At 39.6% G+C, this 20,960-nt stretch overlaps 1 protein-coding gene and 1 long non-coding RNA gene across 16 annotated transcripts in view; one reads left to right on the forward strand and one right to left on the reverse strand.

Annotated features, from left to right (window-relative positions):
- The window catches only part of LOC311250724 (calcium-activated potassium channel subunit alpha-1a-like), a 92,802-nt gene that overhangs the window by 53,810 nt on the left and 18,032 nt on the right, over nucleotides 1-20,960 (forward strand). For 7 of the 15 annotated variants that reach the window (XR_014621309.1, XM_084342711.1, XM_084342710.1 and 4 more), the window contains exons 7-21: nucleotides 785-860; nucleotides 945-1,115; nucleotides 2,643-2,734; nucleotides 6,099-6,209; nucleotides 6,332-6,437; nucleotides 6,566-6,648; nucleotides 7,807-7,876; nucleotides 7,974-8,129; nucleotides 8,350-8,459; nucleotides 9,072-9,140; nucleotides 9,656-9,742; nucleotides 11,042-11,118; nucleotides 13,091-13,264; nucleotides 16,205-16,237; nucleotides 19,966-20,059. Coding sequence is in view for 14 of the 15 variants with exons in the window: in XM_084342711.1 (XP_084198837.1) it covers nucleotides 785-860; nucleotides 945-1,115; nucleotides 2,643-2,734; nucleotides 6,099-6,209; nucleotides 6,332-6,437; nucleotides 6,566-6,648; nucleotides 7,807-7,876; nucleotides 7,974-8,129; nucleotides 8,350-8,459; nucleotides 9,072-9,140; nucleotides 9,656-9,742; nucleotides 11,042-11,118; nucleotides 13,091-13,264; nucleotides 16,205-16,237; nucleotides 19,966-20,059 (1,509 nt within the window). In the remaining variant the exon portion in view is untranslated. Of the gene's footprint in view, nucleotides 1-784; nucleotides 861-944; nucleotides 1,116-2,642; nucleotides 2,735-2,819; nucleotides 2,912-6,098; nucleotides 6,210-6,331; nucleotides 6,438-6,565; nucleotides 6,649-7,806; nucleotides 7,877-7,973; nucleotides 8,130-8,349; nucleotides 8,460-9,071; nucleotides 9,141-9,655; nucleotides 9,743-11,041; nucleotides 11,119-13,090; nucleotides 13,265-16,204; nucleotides 16,238-19,965; nucleotides 20,060-20,960 lie in introns of all 15 variants that reach the window. The other 8 variants (XM_084342707.1, XM_084342703.1, XM_084342709.1 and 5 more) reach the window with 5 other exon arrangements.
- The window catches only part of LOC311250728, a 54,810-nt gene that overhangs the window by 17,885 nt on the left and 15,965 nt on the right, over nucleotides 1-20,960 (reverse strand). The gene's annotated exons all lie outside the window — the stretch shown is intronic.

The raw sequence follows: 20,960 nt of genomic DNA on the forward strand, positions 1-20,960 counted from the left end.
CAGGGACGTTTTCCACTTGAAGAGGCATTCTGTATTATTTCAAGAACGATGATGATTTAGACTTTATCGTCTCGCAGATATAAACACAGCAGCTCACAGATAAAGACAGTACAAAGTCTCTAAAATCTGTAAATCCAACATACATAAGACCTTTGCCTACAAAATGCATTTTTATCAATCACATTCTTTAATTTCATGAGACAAAATCAGAATTTTTTGTGGAAATTGAATAGAAATATGAATAGAAATGGCAAATTTGTGCCATATGTTACCAAATAGAGCCATATGTTACTAAATCATTTTAAGGCTTACCAGCATAATACAGTGTATGAGCTGCTACATGTTAAAAATTAATAAATAAATATTGAAATTAAATAAACTGCAGCAGCTTTAAGGACTTTAAGGATTCTTTATGAATCAAACTCTGATTGAAAAGATCAGTTTTCATAATTTTTAACAGTTATAGAAGCTGCACAAGGCATTTTAGAACAGACATCTTCCAGTCCAACGACTTGTTCAGTAGAGCAGCAATTAACCATTATTTTCATTATCAATTCATCTTAAAACTTCCAGTATTTGTTCTATAAAATGTCAGAAAATTGTGATAAATTCTGTCATTCTGTCAAAGAAACCAGAAATATTTACATTTAAGTAGCTGAAATTATGACAATTATTGACATCTAATTGATTAATTCTAATTGTTTAACTCTTCTGTACTCTACTGTGATAACATTGTAATAACTGACACTTAATAATTAATAATATGTGTTCGCTTTGTTAATAGCAACTCGATAAAGCTGGTGAACCTGTGTTCAATCTTCATAAGCACATGGCTGACTGCAGCGGGCTTCATCCATCTGGTAAGTTAACGGGAGCTGTTAAGATTAAGGTGAAAGCTCGTATAGCAACATTATAAGTACATCGATTTTTATCTTCCGTTCCAGGTGGAAAACTCAGGGGATCCTTGGGAAAACTTCCAAAATTCCCAGGCACTTTCCTACTGGGAATGCGTCTACCTCCTCATGGTCACTATGTCCACTGTCGGCTACGGAGACGTGTACGCAAAAACCACCCTGGGCCGCCTGTTCATGGTCTTCTTCATCCTTGGTGGTTTGGTAAAAATCCCTCTTATTACTTCATTCCTGCTTTAAAATCCTCCATGCAACCAGTCATCACACCAAGCCAGGTGTTCACACACGCCGGGACGCTCTGAGCTCAGGACGCCCTTCACCTGTTGTTTAGGTGTTTCTGTGGCGCGTCACTTCACCACAGTATGTTGCATGTCATGTATTATTGTATGATTTGTTTATAGTGTTGCAGCATTTATTCAGGCATAATGCTGAAGTTTTGTTTCTGTATGACATGTAGAATAATTAAGACGTTTTTTGCATTTGTTGTTAACTGTTAAAAGTACTGCGGTTTCAGGTGGCTCCACCCTCCTGCCCCTCCTCCTCCTCCCTCTTTCCAACAAACACAATGAGACCAGGATGATTTATTATAGCCCAGCTGGATGGATGTAGCGACCAAAATTTCAGTTTCTGCACAAATATTAAAAGGCATATAGAGGAATATGATTAAATATATTCTCAGGCCTCATCCACACGTACAGATATTTTTCTACGCTGATATTTTCTCCCTCAATTCCAAAAAACAACAAAAAAACATCCGTCTACTTGACCTTCAGCTTATAAAATATCTCTATACAATCCAAAATGCAAAAATGATTCTGTGTCAAGTGTCATCCGGTCAGTTATGTCACTTTTGATGCAACGTTGACATTGTGTGAGACGCCTTCGTTGTCATAAACACGTCATACTGTAGCCCGATGATCACACTCAAATAAATGATCTAGCTTTATGTGTAAACATTACGTTAACCTCTCATGTGTGGTTGGTTTTGACATTGGCTGTTATGAGACCATCAGAATTGTGTTGTGAATATTTTTCTTGACCTCAACTACAGTGGTACAATTTGGTCTTGCCATTAAGATGTCATTAGATGTTATATGGCCAGTTTGACGACAAGAAATAAGTACCACGGTGATTTTGAAGGTTTTACCTGCTGCTAACGGTAGCAAGCTGCCATAAGTTAGTTAGCTCGGTTAGTGAAAGGGCTAGCGTTCTGATGGTAATGGACAAAAGTCCTCACCCCGACACAAAAACAGGCGGACTAGAGTTTAGTGACGAGTCTCAGAGTCGTGCCATCCATTCAGCTGTGCTATCCAAATCAACCCGACATGTGTGTTTGTTGGACGAAACATGGCACATAAGGCTTTTTTCTTAATTTTTATAATCTTTATTTTTCTATCACAGATTGACATACCGCTCATCAGCTTTCATTATTCTCCTTTATTCTTCCAATATCCGTAAATATTGGCCTTATAATTTCCTTTTTCATTTTCATACTACAGCACTAATTGAATGTAACTGTGATATAACTTCAGGCTACATTCAAGTCGTAGATGATGAGTTTTTTAACTCTCTTTCTTCTTTTTCCTGTTAACAAATAAATATTAATACTCCTCCTGCAGTTTCACTAGTGTTCGTCTCTCAGACTTTTCTTTAGAGTAAAAAATAGAGGACCTGCTCTTCGTTGCCTTTCCTTTTTTTAGACTCTTCTTCTGTCTCCTATCTTCTCCTTAGGCCATGTTTGCAAGCTACGTCCCTGAAATCATAGAGTTAATAGGAAACCGCAAGAAATATGGTGGTTCCTATAGTGCGGTTAATGGGAGAAAGTAAGTATTCAAGGAGGCTCTACTGCCTCCGCCGCAGTAGAACCTTCGCTGCATGCCCTTTTCTTTTTCTTTTTCATGCATGTAGGCCATGTTTGCTCGCTACGTGCCAGAAATTGCTGCTCTCATCCTTAATCGGAAGAAATATGGAGGGAGTTATAACTCGACCAGAGGCAGAAAGTAAGTCAAACAAATGACAAAACAGCAAACTTTTTAATGGTGTGGTTTTGTGTGACTCAAAGTGGCCCTCTCGTAAAGAGGTGACACACCCTGATTTTTTTTGCCTAAATAGACGTAATGAAACTTTAATATGAGATGTAATGATCTCAGTCAGCACTAAAGTCACACTGTGACTGAAGAACTTGGCCATGATTAATGTGTAGAGTTTATTGTACTGTACTGCTGCTGCTTTTATATGTGTGCAGGCTGTCATCGCTGCTTGTCATGAACGAAAATCTGCTTTTACGCCGCAAAAAAAATCTCTGTCTCAACGAGTGATTTGTGTCTGTTACTGAGTCCTGACAGTTTGTGAAAATAGTCTGGTAGTGCAGTTGAACTTGTTTCAAACATTTCCTGAAGATTAACTGTCAGTGTGGTGAAGAAAAATTATTTCAGGAAATACTTTTTTAGCCTAGTTCACTTCCTATTGGGGGATTTTGAAACTTGCCATGTTTTCACTTGTTTTGAGAAAATAGCACATTGAGAGCTCAAAAACAGACAGAAGTGACTTGATAAGACAGATATTTTTGCGGTGTAGTCATGTACATACACTATTGTCATGCTTAGACACTTGTAGGATTTTCTCTATCATCTATCCCTGTGATAAAAACTGTTATAATCCAAATGAATATTGTTTCCTTGATCTGCAAAAGAAATAAACTATAATAAGCTATTAAAGAAATAGGCTGTGTAGCGTCCTCGTCCAGTTTAAAGTAAGTTTTGGTCAGCTTAACAAATGTTTAGGTTAGCTTTAGCTTGATTCTCCATTGACTCAACTGGTGACATAGCCTAGCTTAAAGCTAAAACATACGTTAGCCTGCTCTTACTGAACAGCTGTGGCCTAACAATTACATGATAATGGTAAATGCTGAAACATTTTGCGACACAGGTATAAAAAGTCATAAAGCCAGTTAAAAAGCAACATCTCGCTTAACGTTTGCTAACGTTAGCTTACATCAGCCACTGTAAGCTAGCATAGCAAACTAGAAAGCACAGATATACAGTATCCTGGTTAAATATATACATAAGTTTTGGGTGTATAACAGTTTATATTACACTTATTCTTTTGGTGCACTGAGAGAAAATCCTACATGTTTCATGGTGTCTTACTTGTAATTAGGCTGCTTATTGTCGATGTACGTTTGTGCCAATATTGTGTTTGTAAGTCGAGTGTTTTCAGTCGTTCACAGTTTTGTTCACCCATCTCCCTGTGCACCCACCCAAACTCAAACTTCCAAAATCAAATCCATACAAGTATTGACTGATAGAGAGCCCTACTACTCACTAATTAACTCTGTGCTGTATGCAGTAGAGCTAAATCAGTTTGTGTGTGTGTTATCTTGAAGGGTAATAAATAATTAATAATAATGTATTCATATGAGAGTGACTCATTTTTGATAAAACAATATATATATAGAATAATTACATTTTAAGAGAGAGCCTTCAAGACAGCAATAAAGCCATGATAAAATGATAAACCTGATTAAATGATCAAACTCATACATCCAGTCCTGTACGCCATCGCTTGCTTCATGCTGATTTTTGGGATTTTGTTTTTCTGTTCTTGGAAAAACTTTGCTGCTTGTCTCCCCTTCGCTTCTGAATATTCTTGGCCTTTATCTTCAGTCTGACCTACACCCTCAGGACTAAATAAAATCTTGAGCTTACAGGAATAGTTTGACATTTTGTGGAATATGCATATTCACTTTCTTGCCCAAAGTCAGAAAAGAAGATTGATACCACACATGACTGTACGATAAGTCTAGAGCCAGGAGGTGATTAGCTTAGCTTAGCTTATCTTAGCATGTACAGTAATTCCTCATAAAAATAGAACATGTCATTTTTTAACATGTAGTACATGAGTATGGAATAAAAAAACAAAACAAGATACGTCTTAATTAGTTAGCATCATAGGGTGCTGGTGAGCGTATATTTTTGGCCCTAGGTTAGCCTGAAAAGCTAAGCTAATGACCCCCTAGCTCCGTACTTAACACACAGATATGAACGGGGCATCGATTTTCTCACCTCACTCGTGGCAAGAAAAGCAAAAAAATATTCCCAAAATGTCAAACTATTCCTTTAATGTATACACTTTTGTGTCCCAAGCTTTTGCAGCTGTTTCTAAAGACAGTGAGATTCTGCTGGATGCCTCCAACAAACAAAATACGGCTCCTTGTAGCATGCTTTTGGTACTTGTGGTCGTTCACTTCGTTTTTCAAGAAGTCCGACTTGGTTTGGAAACTTTTCTTAAAACCAAATCTGAGCTTCTTTTGTTTGTCGGTTTTGTAGAAAAACTCACAATCAGAGCTTTTACGTGATTTCTGTGTCTTTGTATCCATTATTTTGTCTTTTTTTTATTATTATTATCTGTAAATTGAACATTTGTCAACATTTAGCATTTTTATTCCTGTATGATTGATTTTGGCTCCCTACCTTTAAATATTAATACATTTATTTTTTATGTCTACTTTTAATTTCTACTTTAGCTGGATAGCATTATTAGCATCATTATTTTCCATCTGTTTTTTTTCTTTATGTTTACTTGTAATTATTAGTATCATTATCGTCATTAACATAACATCCTTTAAACTCTTTCACTTAAAAAACACCAATAATTCTGACGCATTTACTGAACAATAAAGCCAGAAAGAATCACTGCAGTACAAATCGTCACATATTAAATTATTTTCTAAGTAATTATGAATAAAAAATAGAATATAGGCATATAGAAATAAACGTAAACTGTGTTCCTTACATAAAGGATCTGTGATATGTGGTAATCGAGAGAGACCGTGAGCTGATTTCATAATCTCCATCCAAGTAAACTCTGATCCTTTATAATCTGATACTGAAATCCACGTTGCTCTCTGACCCTCTCAGTCAGTCCTCAATCGTCACGACAGGAACATCAACACAGTTTTTTTAATATTTCCACACGGATTTTGAATCAATCACCTAAATACAACAGTGCTGATTACTTTTCATGTCCCTCATCTCAGATTCACCTTTTGATTTCAGGACAAAGGCGAAGATAAAACATCAGTGTGTGTGTGTGTGTGTGTGTGTGTGTGCGTGTGTGTGTTTTGTTGTTGACTTTTTTCTCCGACTACATTTTAGTTTCATTATTATTCTGCACCTCATTTTCCAGGCACATCGTGGTCTGTGGTCATATTACACTTGAGAGCGTGTCCAACTTTCTAAAAGACTTCCTACACAAGGACAGGGATGATGTCAATGTAGAAATTGTTTTTCTCCATAAGTAAGTACAAAACCTGTTTGTTTTCTCTCACTTGTGTCCCTGAAAAACTAATCGTCTCCTCGGGAGAGTATAAATAGTGTCCCTCCTCTGATTTAAAAGTTTCTTTTTGTTTCTTCTCTCAGTATTTCCCCTAATCTTGAGCTGGAAGCCTTGTTCAAGCGACACTTCACCCAGGTGGAGTTTTACCAAGGGTCTGTCCTAAACCCACATGACCTGGCCCGAGTGAAGGTAACTCACACATAGTACTTCCTCCTCTGTGGCTCAGAGGAAAAAACGCTGTTGTGGCGTCTATATAGTGTTACACTATACTTCAGGTCACTGACTGATCTGTTCGCTGTGTGTGATTGTGTTTCCAGATTGAATCAGCTGATGCCTGTTTGATCTTAGCCAACAAATACTGTGCTGACCCCGACGCCGAGGATGCATCCAACATCATGAGGTAAACTGACTCAGCCTCTCCGAGATATACGAGTTTGTCTATTACGTTTTGTTTTATGCTTCGGCACCCGAGATAGCTGCGGCTGGAGGCATTACGCTATCTTACACTACGTTACCTTACGTTACCTTACGTTACCTTACCTTACGTTACGTCACATTAGGTTAGGTTACGTTATCTTACGTTATGTTCTGTTATCTTCTGTGTTGTTTGTCCGTGCATGCTATATCTCAAGAAGGCCTTGAGGGAAATTCTTCAAATTTGGTCCAATTGTCCTCTTGAACTCAAGAATGAACCCATTAGATTTTGGTGGTCAAAGGTCAAAGGTCACTGTGACCTCACAAAACACAGTTATGGCCATTTCTCAATACTTCATATGATAATTCTAAGTAATAACAAATTACAACATTTTCACAAATGTCTAATAAAATAAAACGATGAGGTGATGACATTTTATATACAAAAGATCAAAGGTCAAGCCCTCCATCGAGTGAATACCCGTCCGTTCACTCTTGTTTTACCTCTGTTTCTATCACTCTTCTACCTCTTCTTCACCTTCTCGTCCTACTCCATCAGAGGGCTTCTGCCACAGTTATTCCAGTTGTTCAGCAGTTACACTGGCTCATCTTGTGTTAACAATACGCTATCTTTAAACCTGCAAAACTAAATAAAACAGCAGTTGATAAACTCTGCAGCAGCATGGCCCTCCAGACGTATACTGACAGGTGTTTGGAGCCCAGACGTAATAGGATGGGATGGAAGAAATGTCACCAAATAATCAGGCTACTGAAAGTGAACGGCAGTGTTTGATATCAGTTCCCAGTTTCTTCTTCCTGGAGTTAAACTGTGAGTGTAAGCGAGCGTGTCGGAGCTGCTGGCTCTGCCTGTAAACAGACAGGCTCTCGGCATGAACGAGCTCCTGGTGCTCACTTTTCCTTTTTGGAGGATTATCAAGAATTCAAAAGGAGAGGAAACATGAATCAGCGACAACACAGCACATTTTTTTTCATCGAAGGACACAACAAAACTGTAAATTATCCTAATAATATACAGTATGAATGATTCCTGAGAGCTGTAAGGAGTTTGTATGTTAATGAATGATATCAACGTACCTGGAAAATTAATCGAGGATTTTGCTTTGTCCTTCTTTTCATGCATCAGAGTGATATCAATCAAGAACTACCATCCAAAGATCAGAATAATCACTCAGATGTTGCAGTACCACAATAAGGTTGGTGTAATCTGTTACTTTTACTTGGAGAGATTTATCGTTCGGCCTCTTCTCTGCACAGTTTGTATCCCTCTAACTTTGTTTTTCCTGCCTCCAGGCCCACCTTTTGAACATCCCGAGCTGGACCTGGAAGGAGGGAGATGATGCCATTTGTCTTGCGGAGCTCAAGCTTGGCTTCATCGCCCAGAGCTGCCTGGCTCAGGGCCTCTCCACCATGCTGGCCAACCTTTTCTCCATGAGGTCCTTCATCAAGGTAGCCATAGTTATGATTCATCCATCTGCGCTCACTGGATTAAGTACAAAAGTAAAAGTTGGCTGAATGGTCTGAATAGATAATAATGAGTCTCCCAGATGAGGCCCATTTGTAGCATCTGGTGAGTGGGTGGGGAAGTTAAACCTGCATTATTTAGTTTTTTTGTGTTCAGGTTACTTTTGAAATAAAACAAGCTTTCTGTGATAAATCTTTGTTATAGATTGAGGAGGACACGTGGCAGAAGTACTACCTGGAAGGAGTAGCCAATGAGATGTACACTGAGTACCTGTCGAGTGCCTTTGTGGGCCTGTCCTTCCCTGTAATTTGCGAGTAAGTACACTGAAATACCTCATACAACCATACATCAAAAGACTAGGAGTATAAAGGTTAGATATATGTTTTAACCTAAAGCTGCAAGTTTTGATGGAAGGTGAAAGCGGTTAGGTCATTTTTTTTATTTCAAGATTTCAAGATAATTTTGTTGTTAAATTGGAATCAGTAAGTAGTTTTCTTGAGATAGCAGGTTAAATCTCTTTGTTATCTTGAGAGAATAAAACAATAGGCTGCAAATTACTGTATCATTAACAAGAAAAAAAAAAAATCCCGGTCATAATTGTAATAATTGGTAACTGTGACCTCGAAGTAATGGGATTTACAAAAATAAGCAAGCATCGCCGCTCTGTGGCTTCCGTACATTTATGAACCGTTCTGTACAAAATCCTGGAATTACCATTTATGAGTATTATAAGATCAGATAATCCTGTATTGATCCCCCCCCAGGGGGGAGATTCGGGTATTACAGATGCTCAAGGAAAGAATAAGAAAGCAAGAGTCAATGGCAGTACACATACAGCGCCCACGACTAGTGCTGTACTCGAATTAACAATGCAGTATTATATTCAGCGTGCATGAGATCTAATTACATTGTTATTCTCCTTCCAGACTCTGCTATGTGAAGCTGAAGCTGCTGCTCATCGCTATAGAGTACAAGTCTGATCAAAGGGAGAGCAGGTAAGTGGATCTGCTCGCAGTGAAATGTTGAAAATCATTAAAATTCATGGATGCAAAAAAAAAGCTAAATACGCAGGTGTGTTTGTTGTCGGTGTTTGCTTTCAGTGATGAAGCTACTTTGAATCAGCTTCTCTGTTTGACTGCAAACACAAGGCGCCCGACAGAAAGTGCTAAACTGGTGTCTGAATTGGTTTGTTCGCAGACATCACAAGCGTTTTTCTGATAACATCCTGACAAATTAATAAGGGAGTGGGTGGCTGGTTTTTCTTTGGGCACAGCTGAGGCTTTTGTTTTTAATGATTTCTAAAATGCACTGATGCTCATTTCATACCTTTTGAAGTGTCACTACTATCTGCTTTCATCAACTTAATTTAATAAACAGAGGCGATCCTGCCAAATGAGTTGTGAAAACTAATCCTGCCAGCATGTGCCACTGCCAGTGATTAGTGCAAAGCCTTGCAAATTCTGTGATATAACTTTCCGCTGTGACATCTTTGCTCTATAAATCCTCGCAGCACCCTGATAAATCCTGGAAACCACGTGAAAATGCAGGAGGGGACCTTGGGCTTTTTCATTGCCAGCGATGCCAAAGAAGTAAAGAGGTAATAATAAATGGGACCTGAGATTAAATGGTGTCTAAAAGTAAAGTCATGCTGTTTTTTCATGCTGCAGCTCTGAGCCATTAGACATTGTGTACAGTATCTCTACCACTTTCTTTCAGCTGAGTTTTAAAATGCAGGTAAAATGACTAAAGATAACTTACTCAAACTTCACTAGGATGAAAACAATTTAAGGGATGGTTGCATAAGTTTATTCCCTCAGTGGTGATGTTGGTGCAAGTATTTGATTTTCATAAAAAAGTAAAAATAAACAATATGCTAGTTATCCAATCGTGTCGTTAACTGGCTGTTTTTAAGCTAGCATGTTGTAAGCCAATGATGTTAGCTGGTGATGTTATAGATAGAGTCTTGGTTGTTTGCTAGGGTGAAGTAGCAGACTAAACTTGTTTGGTTTGTTTGATGGGTTGGGTCACATGCTGCCAGTGCTTGAAACGTGCTACATATAGCTTAACATGTTGCTAACTAGTTCCTAAAGGCTAGCATTTGGTTAGCTGATGAAATTCGGCTGTGTATTATAAAAATAAGTGTATGCTTTGTTGCTTTCTACGATGAAATGGCCGAGGAGACTTGTTTGGTTTGTTTGGTAGGTTAGGCCACGTGCTGCCAGCTATATATACTGTATCTTAACATGTTGCTAGCTTGTTATTGTGAGCTAGCATGTTGTTAGCGGATGATGTTAGCTGGTGTTGTTATAGATAGAAGTGTGTGCTTTGTTGCTTGCTAGGATTAAGTTGCAGAAGAGTCTTATTTGGTGGGTTAGGAAACATGCTAGATAGCTTAACATGTAGTTAATTGGTTGCTGTAAGCTAGCATTTTGTATTGTGATGAAGTTAGCTGATGATGAAGTGTATGCTTTGTTGCCTATGAAGTAGCTGAGGAGACTTGTTTGGTTTAATTGGTGGGCTAGGTCACATGCTGACATAGCTTAGGAAGTTGTTAGATGATGTTAGCTTGTATCTGCTTGTATCAAACAGCTCAGTACAGACTGATTATCAATGGTAAAAGCATAATTTGACATTAATATTTGGCTTCCAAAGGAAAGCTCACCCCATTTTTGATATGGTATTGACAAATGTTTCAAATGCTTGTCTAGGATTGTCTAGGATTAAATGTGTTTAATCAACCTGATTCTTTCAGATTAAATGCATCTCTGTGCCTCAATTTAACGTTTTATCCGAGTCAAATACTGTCACTAAATACTGAAACTGGAACTTCAAGATTTAATGTGTATAACTGCTTTATTTCAGCATAATTTCAATGATTATTGTTTTTCTTCCACAGGGCGCTGTTTTACTGTAAAGCCTGCCACGACGACATTACTGATCCCAAAAGGATAAAGAAATGTGGTTGCAAGAAATGTAAGTGACCGCATGCAAAAACATTGACTAAGTTTGTTTGACTCATTCACCCCTTCTTCACAGCATGAAGTGAAACAGCACCGAGTTAGCATCAGTCTAGCGTAGGCGATGGTGTATTTACATGACCTACATAGCCACGTGTCCAAACCACTTAGTTCCTGCGTTAATTATTCATTTCTTGAAACCTTGTAACTTTGGCATGAAACAAAGGTCATCGGATTACTTTCTGCAGCCAAAAGAAACAGGTTCACTCCAAAAACTACATATCTGGACCTGTTTGACATAAATAATCGCCCTCATTAAAGGGGCAGTTCACCCAAATTACAAAACAAAGCTTTCCACTGGCAGAAGGTTTTGTTTTTATGTGCTGAGGTTTTGAGATAATCTTCTCTGTAATATTAGTGTGTAATTTGGGTGAACTGATACTTTAAGTAGTCTTTATTTCTATCTTTTCCTCAGGGGATAGAGAGATTTTTTCTGCCTGGTGAATACAGTCTAAATGTGCATTTTGTCCATTTGCCTGTGTGGATGTTTGCCATGTTTTCTTCTGTATAACAGCTGTATGGGCCGATACAGTTAATTGCTAACTTTGTGATGTTAACAGGCATTCAGAGAGACTGTTAACACCACCGGTACCAGGACGGGTCGTGTGGTTCTAGACTTTTAAAAACGTCACATGTCACTTTATCGCTGATTTAATACAGTTTACCTTGTTCTTAACAGTCGCAGCTCATCTTAACATTTGATGTATTCTCTTCCTGCTGCTTGGGAACTTGACACACTTTCCTTAAAAAATTCACTTTATAGTGATATATTGTGAGTAATGTGGATTCATTTCCCCCCCGAAAACACAGCCTGCTACCCCCGAGTGAAGCAACTTGTTTGAATGTTACTGTAAATGTTGCATGTACGATGGTTTATGCTGCCTGGACTCCCCCCCCCTCGTTGTCATGTGCACGTCGCTTTTTAAATCGAGGAAAACATTCAATAAAAATGTTTCTATTACTGTTATAAAACGCTAACACTTTTGGGACAAGACACAGAGAGACAAGGATTAACAGTTGAGCATGCAACACCGAACCATTTAGTTGGAAAAGTGCAGTTATTACAGCATCTCTAAAGTAATGTTAACAGACATTATATTCATGCCTGCTTGAGTCTGTGATACTCCAGATCACCACCAGATGTCCCCACAGTCCTTTGATTAACACAACATCCCTGCAAGAAGAGCACAGCTAGAAGACCAACCAGGAAGAGTAACAAGGCACATTTTATTTTGCACTTACTGTACAGATCCAGAAAACGGTTTGATGTGAGATGTGACACGATCACATTTACTTTGACCTTTCGTCTGAGAAATTTCTGTCATCTTGCCCGAGAGTTTCACTCCTCAGCTGGAATCAGATACCATGACGACGAGAGATGATCTCAGCATTTTCACAACTCTTAAAGGTCCAATTTGTACAGAACAGAACATTGTCGGTCGGGTCGGAAAGAGACTCAAAAATCAACTTTCTTACAAATTGGACCTTTAAGAGAACATTATAAAACATGACTCTGATCACGTCTCATCACATAGAGGACACACACTGAGCTTGTAGGGGCCATGTTGAGGTGAAAGGTAGGGGTGAAGTCAGGAAGTCTAGAGGGAACTAATGGGTATAATTGTTTCTAAAAACCTACATGACCTTCCCCCATCCCCAGCCGCACTTGTGTCGCACTTTTACCGCAAAACCACATGACTTTAGGAACTTGTGATATTTCCCCGCTCGTCCCAGAAATGACCCCCCTCCCCCAAAAAATTCAAAATTCTTACTCTGACATTTGCACGCTGTCAGGACTAAGTTGATCTTGTGCATCCCAGCAGCAGCCTTCCTCTGTGCCCTGTCTTGCCTTTGTCCACTCTTCCTCCAGAACGACCCTCGACATTAACCTGCTCTTCCTCTCCTCTCGTCTGAACCCGTGACTGTAGCCAAGACGTCCGCCTACAAGAAAATGAGACTGGCATGTTGTTTTGATTGCGGCCGCTCAGAGCGGGACTGCTCTTGCATGCCAGTTAATGTGCGTTGTAACATGGACTTCCCTCAACGCGACATCCCACTCTCTGCTGTCTCTGTTAATGATTGCTCAGCCACTTTACGTGCCTGTAAGTTGTCGCCATGACATGTGCTCTTCAGTGTTTCCTAACAGGCGCTGTGTTAACCGTGCAAGTGTGTCTTTAGCGTGTGTGCCGTCTTGCTCTCGCAGCTGTGTTTGTTACTGTCATGGATATAGATGTTGCTTTGCCTTGTGGAGGTGACTTTTTAACTGTTGTGAAGCATGCCAGTATACTGTTTTGCTGGTGTTTTGTCAGAGAATGTGAATTCAAATTGACCTGTAGTTTAAATTAGATCAACGGAGTGTGAATTCTCTTCCCCTCCAGTGACCTTGCCAACATATTTTTCCAAGGATTTAAAGCCGAAGCCATGAAAAATGTACAGCTGTGCATCCCCGCCGTGAATCTCTCTTGATGCACGCTCAAAGTTGGGAATCTTGGTGGAGAATTTTGCATTGCAGTGCTTTAAAAATACTTGAGTTATAATGATGTCACTGGAGAGGGTAACTATCAAGAAATAACCCAAATAACATTCAGTTAATCCAAATATTTCAACGCCGTACCCTCCAGAAACGGATGAACCGGATAGGATTTGAGATATTCCCATGTGTAAACGCTGATAATTAATTACAAAAGGTCGGTTTTGAGAGCACCTGAGGGGATTTTCAGAGGGTAGCGTTACATATTGAGGCTAATGTACTGGTTTTATTAAATTAAGATCAAACACTTGAACCACCACTGGGGGTAAAATCTCCAAAACACATTCAGAACATAAACCAGTGCCACAAGAGAAGCTCTGGGTGTCTGAGTCTTGAGTCTCGTGATATTGATTGAACTGTACAATAAGACAAACACAATACAATTGTAAAGAGCAGGATTGTATTGAGTCGTAGCTGCATATAAATTCTTAATTCAAGTGCGATTCCCCTTTAAAGCCAGAGGGCATGTTAAATTGCACTGATGTATCGCAGAAGGCATGAAGAATGTGTATCGAGTTTGCAGAGCATTGATACAATTTGCTGGAAAACATTGTCGACTGTCACACAGTTTTAGCCAATGTTTCTTGATCAAAGACCGTTCTGTGTATAGTTGAACGTCTCTGGGCATTTCCAGCCCACAACACGTCTTCCAGGGGTTGTGTGCCATGAGCATCGCCCCGGCTAAGCTAAAGCTCGAGCAGAGCTCCGGAGTTGCTGTCGACACGGTGCGGGAGACGCGCCGAGCGAGGCCTTATGCGGCCTGACATGGAAATTATGTTTGCATTTTCATTTTTGGAGTGCTACCGGTTGTCATGAAACTCAGCCTGACAGTTCCTAACCACCAGGCAGCCGAGTGCCCCCGCCCCTCTCCTCCTCTCTCGTTGTGGGACAGATGCTAGCCTGTTAGTCCTGTGACTCTGCTCGCGCCCTCCGATTGCAGGCGACAGATGCCAGGACCAGCAAGGTCCCTGTTTGAACATTGCTGTCACTGTCCTGCCTTAAGCTCAATGCATGACCTTTATTATAAGCAAGGGGTTGAAATAAGGTACTAATGAGCATGTGTGGGACTCATGGCTCCAAAAAGTGACTCACAGAAAGTTGAATGTATCCGTGCAGGTTGAGTCGGAGGGAAAATATAAATGCACATACAGTATTATCACATAAATCTGGGTCTTGATACATTTAGCTCCTGCAGGTCTACACAGTAAGCATAGGTGGTTTTCATTTAAAAAAAACATCTGGTTATATCAAAACGTGGCTGAATTTGGTATATATATATTTTTTAATGACTAGTTTCATGTGTGCAGCTGTAAGGATCTGCTTCACATTGACATATAGTCATGTAATGCAGCTGAATTGATCGTTGTATTTTAACTGAAAGGTGCAATATGTAAGATTTCTAGCTGAAAACATTTTAAAATTAACAAAAATTATCAACAAAATGTGAAAAAAATAGAAACTACAACTGTGTTGCTACTGAAGTTAGCCCATTCTGTCCGAAGCTCCTGTGCTAGCGGTGTAAACACCAACACTCCCCTGATGCTCTGAGCTCCGTGTCTGCACCACTAAAGCACAGCTAACTGAGCTAACTAGCTAACGGTATCTACAGTTAGCAGCACTTAAGTTAGCTAAGTTAGCATCTGTTTGTTTAAAATATGAATTAGACATCTGGCCAAATCTTACATATTGTACCTTTCAAGAGATCTGGAACGATAAGCCAAAAAATTGTCAGTTAACAGAGTCAGCAAATATTTTGAAAATCTTTTTTTTTTCAAGCAAAAATACAAAATAATCCTGAGTTTCATCTTCTCAATTGTGATGATTTGATGTTTATCTTTTTGGGGGGTTTCGTGTTTGTTTGTTTGTTTGTTTGTTTTGCTATTTGAAGACACAAACTTTAATTTTTCACTATTTTTCTCACCAATATATAGACCAAAAGATTAATCAGTTATTCCAGATTCAGCAGATTAATTGATAATGAAGCCCTAAACCTCCTTTTTTTCACACTGATGAACTTTTATGTATTGTGCTGTTTTATGTAGTGTACCTGCTGTTCTGTGTTTTTTGTTTACCTGCCCGGAAACAACAGAAGCAAAATGAGCTGCTGGCTAACTCTGGTGCGATTACTCTTAATCTTGTGCTGTCCCTTTTTAAAACAATTAAATAAAATAACCTTGCATTAATAAACCTAAGGTTTAACCTCACCATGTAGACGTCTTTTGACTTGCAAATCACCAAATGAGTACTTACTCTACTGTTGATATTCAGCAGGTGACTGCCTCCAAACACTGACAGCGATCATCTGTTTAAGCTTACCGAGCATAACCATGTTCGTGACTGACCCGTGTTTTATTTCTCATTGCTTTGTCCATGTTGTCTTCAAGGCACCGCTCTTTTGTTAAAGTGCCTTAAAGAGAAAAACCCCTCAGCCTTCAGTTGTCATTTATAATTTGCTTTTCATTAAAGCCTGTTCTCCCCTGTAACCTCTCATCTGTCTCTGCATTTTTCTCAGCTAAAAATAGCTATAATGGATATATCAAATCAAGTAAGTTTTGATTTCCATTCTCTCTGTTTTTGTCGGTTTTGTTCTAACCCCTTCCACTTGTGCATCATCAGCCATCTCCATTCGAGCTGTCTCTAACTCCGCTTTCACTATTTTTCACTGTTTGCTGCTCATCGCTCTGTCCAGTCTATCATCATCCATCATTATATTTTATATGCAAAGCATTGCGGGGGGGGGGGAATTGTTTCTGAGTGGTTTGTGTTGGGTATCAGTTACAGCTCAGCAGTAGATGGTGCTGCTGCCTCACTGTGCGTGGGGAAGAATTAATCCGGTGTACAGCTGAGAATACAACATAAAAACATTTAAAATCTATGCAAGAATTTACGATAGAGATTCAGACAGGAAGCATATAAAAAAAAAAAAAGAGCCTAATATTTTTACAGTTCTCGTGTGTGAATCATGCCGCTCGTCTACTTCGACGGGATCTGTGATAGGCAGCAAATCTGCCACAACGTGTTGTCCTGGAGAAGTGCTGTGCATGTTTGACACGGGGCAGATGAATAGTGGAGGTCTGGAGCAGAGAGGATAATCTGCTAGACAGCTGACTGTTGAAATAATCATCTCTATTCTACAGTTTTTGCTCCTAGCCATTTTTTGGAGTGAGGGGAACACTTTTCCTCTGCTTCCTTTTGTCTGTTTTATCATGTTATCTTTAACCAGCTTTACCTCTAGTGAAGCTGTAAGCTTTCACATTTTGAAATAGTCAAGTGGATACTGACTCACTCCTCCCTCATCAGGCGTAAACAGCGCAGCAGCAGCTAGTGCTTGTTAATTCACACTGTCACCTCCTTGTTCTTATGGCATAACAATCGCTGGAACACCTGAAAGCATTTTTATTAATTCATGTTTATTATAAATATCAAAGCGAAATGTCAAATCCAACATTTCATTGGTGGCTATACCAAGTGGTTAAGTGGTGTTTAATAAAAATGAGCTTTTTTAATTATTCAGCTATTAGCATTCTTGTGCCAGAAAGGATTACCCCCAAAAACCAGCGATTATGCTTTAATTATGATAAGAGTCACAAGATGTTTTATTAACAAACACACTGCAGGTTTTATGGAAGTCAGTTTAAATCAAATCCTATCGTGAGGTTAATGCGAAGGCTTAAAGGGTCACTTCACCCCGAACCACAGAGCAAACATTTTATAACTTACCCCTCGTGGTATCTACTCATGCAGATAGTTTTCAGTTTAATGCACCCATGTTTTGAACTATCTGTCTCTGAGATTTCTGTCTCCGCCCAACGCATTGGAAATGGACTGGATTGTGTTTGTTTGGCTCGCAGCATCAAAAATTCCTTTTGAAAAACTCAACAGTAATGTGTCGCATCTCCATTGTACTGGGATGGAGACAGACATCTCACCAGCCCAGTCGGCAGGATAAAACGTTAACCTTTCTGCAAACCACGGATATGTTCAAATGTATACGTGTCATACGTATTGACATTTCTACAACACATGTCTTATAATGTTCACAATATGTCGATTGGTGGAGTTAAAACTAGGCTTCCAAGCCAGTGACCACTGTTCAAGACTCAACATTTTCTGAGAGTGAAAGCACTGGTTATTTTAGCAAGTAAGTACGGCTTTTCAACATTTGCAAGCGTGACTCCACTGGGTAAGGAGACCTCAGGACGATCTCTACCCGTGGTTGTGGCGACAAAAATCAGGTATTTAAAATGATAAAAAAATGCTCTTTTCTTAACCCTAACAAAGTATTTTTGTGCCTAAACCTAACCACTGAAAATTGAACCTAAAAAAACTAAAAATGTTCTTAGCTTCCTTGTGTGAAGCACTGGATATTTTTGACGAGCGCTTCGTCAAAATCAGGTGTTTTTGACAAGTCACTGGGACATTTTGTTGCGACAAAAACAGATCTTTTAAGCCAAAGAATAATAATAATTTCGTCACATTAACCAAGTGGTTTACGTGCTGAAACCTAACCACAGCATAAGAACAGCTTTGTCACCAAAAAACTGAAATCCGAACCTAAAGAAACTAGAATGGAAGTCAGTTGACCACATACCTCATCTCTAGATACCACTAAAAGTAAAGGGGGGAACATTTTTTGTGATTTAGGTGGGGAAAAAAACAAAGAATCGATTAACTTGCATTGAACAGATTCTGATTCTGATTCCTCTTTATTTAGCAGTAAACGACGGCCCCATAATCCAGTCGTCAACTTATCAATACAAGTCAGCCAAACTGAACCACAACTCGGCCGGCGAGGTCTATAGGGGGTCTGCCGCTGTGTCGGTCCCGCTAGTAAACAACCGCAAGGGAAGTCTGCTGCCCCTGAGCTTCAAGGGCTCTGGGGACCTAAGCCAGGCGGGACGGCTACCAGGGGTGGCAGAAGAGTCAAGCCGGCTCCAGCGGGCACGTAGCCTTCCGGTGAAATACAGATACCACCCCAGTCACTCCAATAACGCCACACTCAGTCACAGGCACTGTAAGGGTCCTCCCCCCACCTCCCCTTTGGTGTGTTTGGCAGGCCTGAACTCAACAACAGCACAACCAAAGCATGTGCTTGCCAGGCTGGAGTGGTTGCATGTGTAGCATTCCTTACTAATGACCCAGTGTGTGCAGCTGTCAGCTGTGAAACATTAAATATTGAACAGGCCGAGCGAGATGTGAAGGGCCAGTGTGTTGGAGCATCCCTCTCCACTGGAAGCCCCCCATGCTTTCCATTATGGTGTCACTCTTGGACGTGCTAGCAGCGCTTGAAATCATGTGTTTATCTGCAGAGGAGCATTATCTTCGAGACTATTAATGTTAATGATGGCTCTTTAGATTCAGCCTGAGCCATCTTTAAAAGACATACTTTCCACGACCTGTAAAAAGCTATTCCGGCTATAAACAATGACTGTTAAATTAGCTAAAACAGATTTCTTGCTGTCTGTGTTTATTTTACCAGCAGTAGTTTTTCCTCAACTGTGATATTAGCTCGTGAAAATATTTCCCTGATTACTTTACTCGAGGGTAAAACTTGTAATTCGTTCCCGATGAGGAGCTCTGTGCAGTTTTTCGTGTAGTGATAAAGACAATGTCCAAGGGGCATCTCAGCTGTACATAAATCACTCTGGCATGAGGACCCAAGCTAATTATATGAGCCAAGGGCGTCACTTCCAAGATGAAGAAAGACCAGCAATCCAGACTGGATTCAGTATTGGCACCAAAGCAGCCATATTTATAATGTTGGATGCTTGATGTTTTTAGGTTATTGCTTTAATTAAATGAGAACGTGAGTGATTAGCACGGCCAAACGAGGAGCTATCCAAGTCTGGGTTTGTACTAACAAGGGACTGAAAAATTAGAGTATCGCAATAACCTTTGATGTATTTGTGGTACGACATTATCTGAATTATTAACTTGTTGACACCAATTCTCTGGATTAGGGTGTGGAGAATTAAACCTGATGGCATGATGGTTGATGATGGCACTATTGCATGTTTGCATCTTCATACACAATCATGCAAATGTCGTGCTAATGTATCCTGTCGTCATCGTACAGCACACAAGTTGAAGTGTCCCGTCAGCTCCATTTCGTCCACCCAACCTCTCTTTCCACTCTGTTTCTCTGTAACCGTGTAATCTCTTTGAATTCACTGACTTCCAGTTGTGCTGTGCTTTGTTCTTTTTGCTGCCACAGATTGTTTTCTACTTGTCTTATGATAATTCGCTCCCTCATACCGTTGCCTTTTGTTGCAGTTGAAGAGGACCAACAGTCGGCGTTATCGCCTAAAAAAAAGCAACGTAACGGAGGCATGAGAAATTCTCCCAACTCGTCACCCAAGATAATGAGGTAGGATGATGATGATGATGACGATTAAACTTCACTGTGTGTTGAGTTAGTGTACATGGATCCTCAAAAGGGCTTTAAACTTAAATGCACTCTATGTAAAAAAGTGATCTCACTTAAAAAAATTAAGGAAACCAATTAAGACTAATAATTTTAAGTTTTTAAAACGTTTTAGCTCATACAACTTAAATGTAATAGTGTACTTAAGTCAACAAAAGTCAACTTTTAAAATTTACAGTATGTGGAGTTATCATTCTGTTCCCCCAACGGATATAAGGTTCATTTTCATTCTCCTTTTAGCTCCATTTTTGGTCTCCACCTGCTTCTGAGAGAAATATCTGACTCTTTGGGCGCTAAATTCTCCATCTTGTTCACTAGCTAGTAGCTAACTTTGTCTGTGTGCTGTTTGGTGCTGAGCAGGTAACAGAGTCAGTGTGAGAGTAAACCAACACAGTTATGTTGTGGGTCATAACACTAAAACAATGAGCTGAAAGATGCTAAAATGGCACGTAAAGTGTCAGGTCACCACCACAAACCATTCATTTCATCATGTGAGCTACTGTTAATAGAAACATATTGATTACTGCACCTTTAAGGGTCCTTCTCAATGTTTTTAATAGGTTTATATATAAAAAACAAATACCTCCAGCATTGATACTGTTATCAGCCTCAAAAATCCAGTGTTGGTTGGACTCAACGGTATGTATTATAGATAACATCTTAAAGAAAATGTTAGTGTGCTCATGTTTTCATGGCAAACATGTCAGACTTGCAGAAGTGCTCTTTGCCACGAGGTTTCATGTGACAACCACAGACTGCAGCTCTTAAACAGGCCTGGCACTAATGACAGCACCAGCTAGTCAGAGAGACTCTAAAGGATAGATAGCCCAAGGCTATTCATCTA

This window comes from Pagrus pagrus, assembly GCF_965226575.1.
Source record: "Pagrus pagrus genome assembly, chromosome: 21".
Taxonomy (NCBI): domain Eukaryota; kingdom Metazoa; phylum Chordata; class Actinopteri; order Spariformes; family Sparidae; genus Pagrus; species Pagrus pagrus.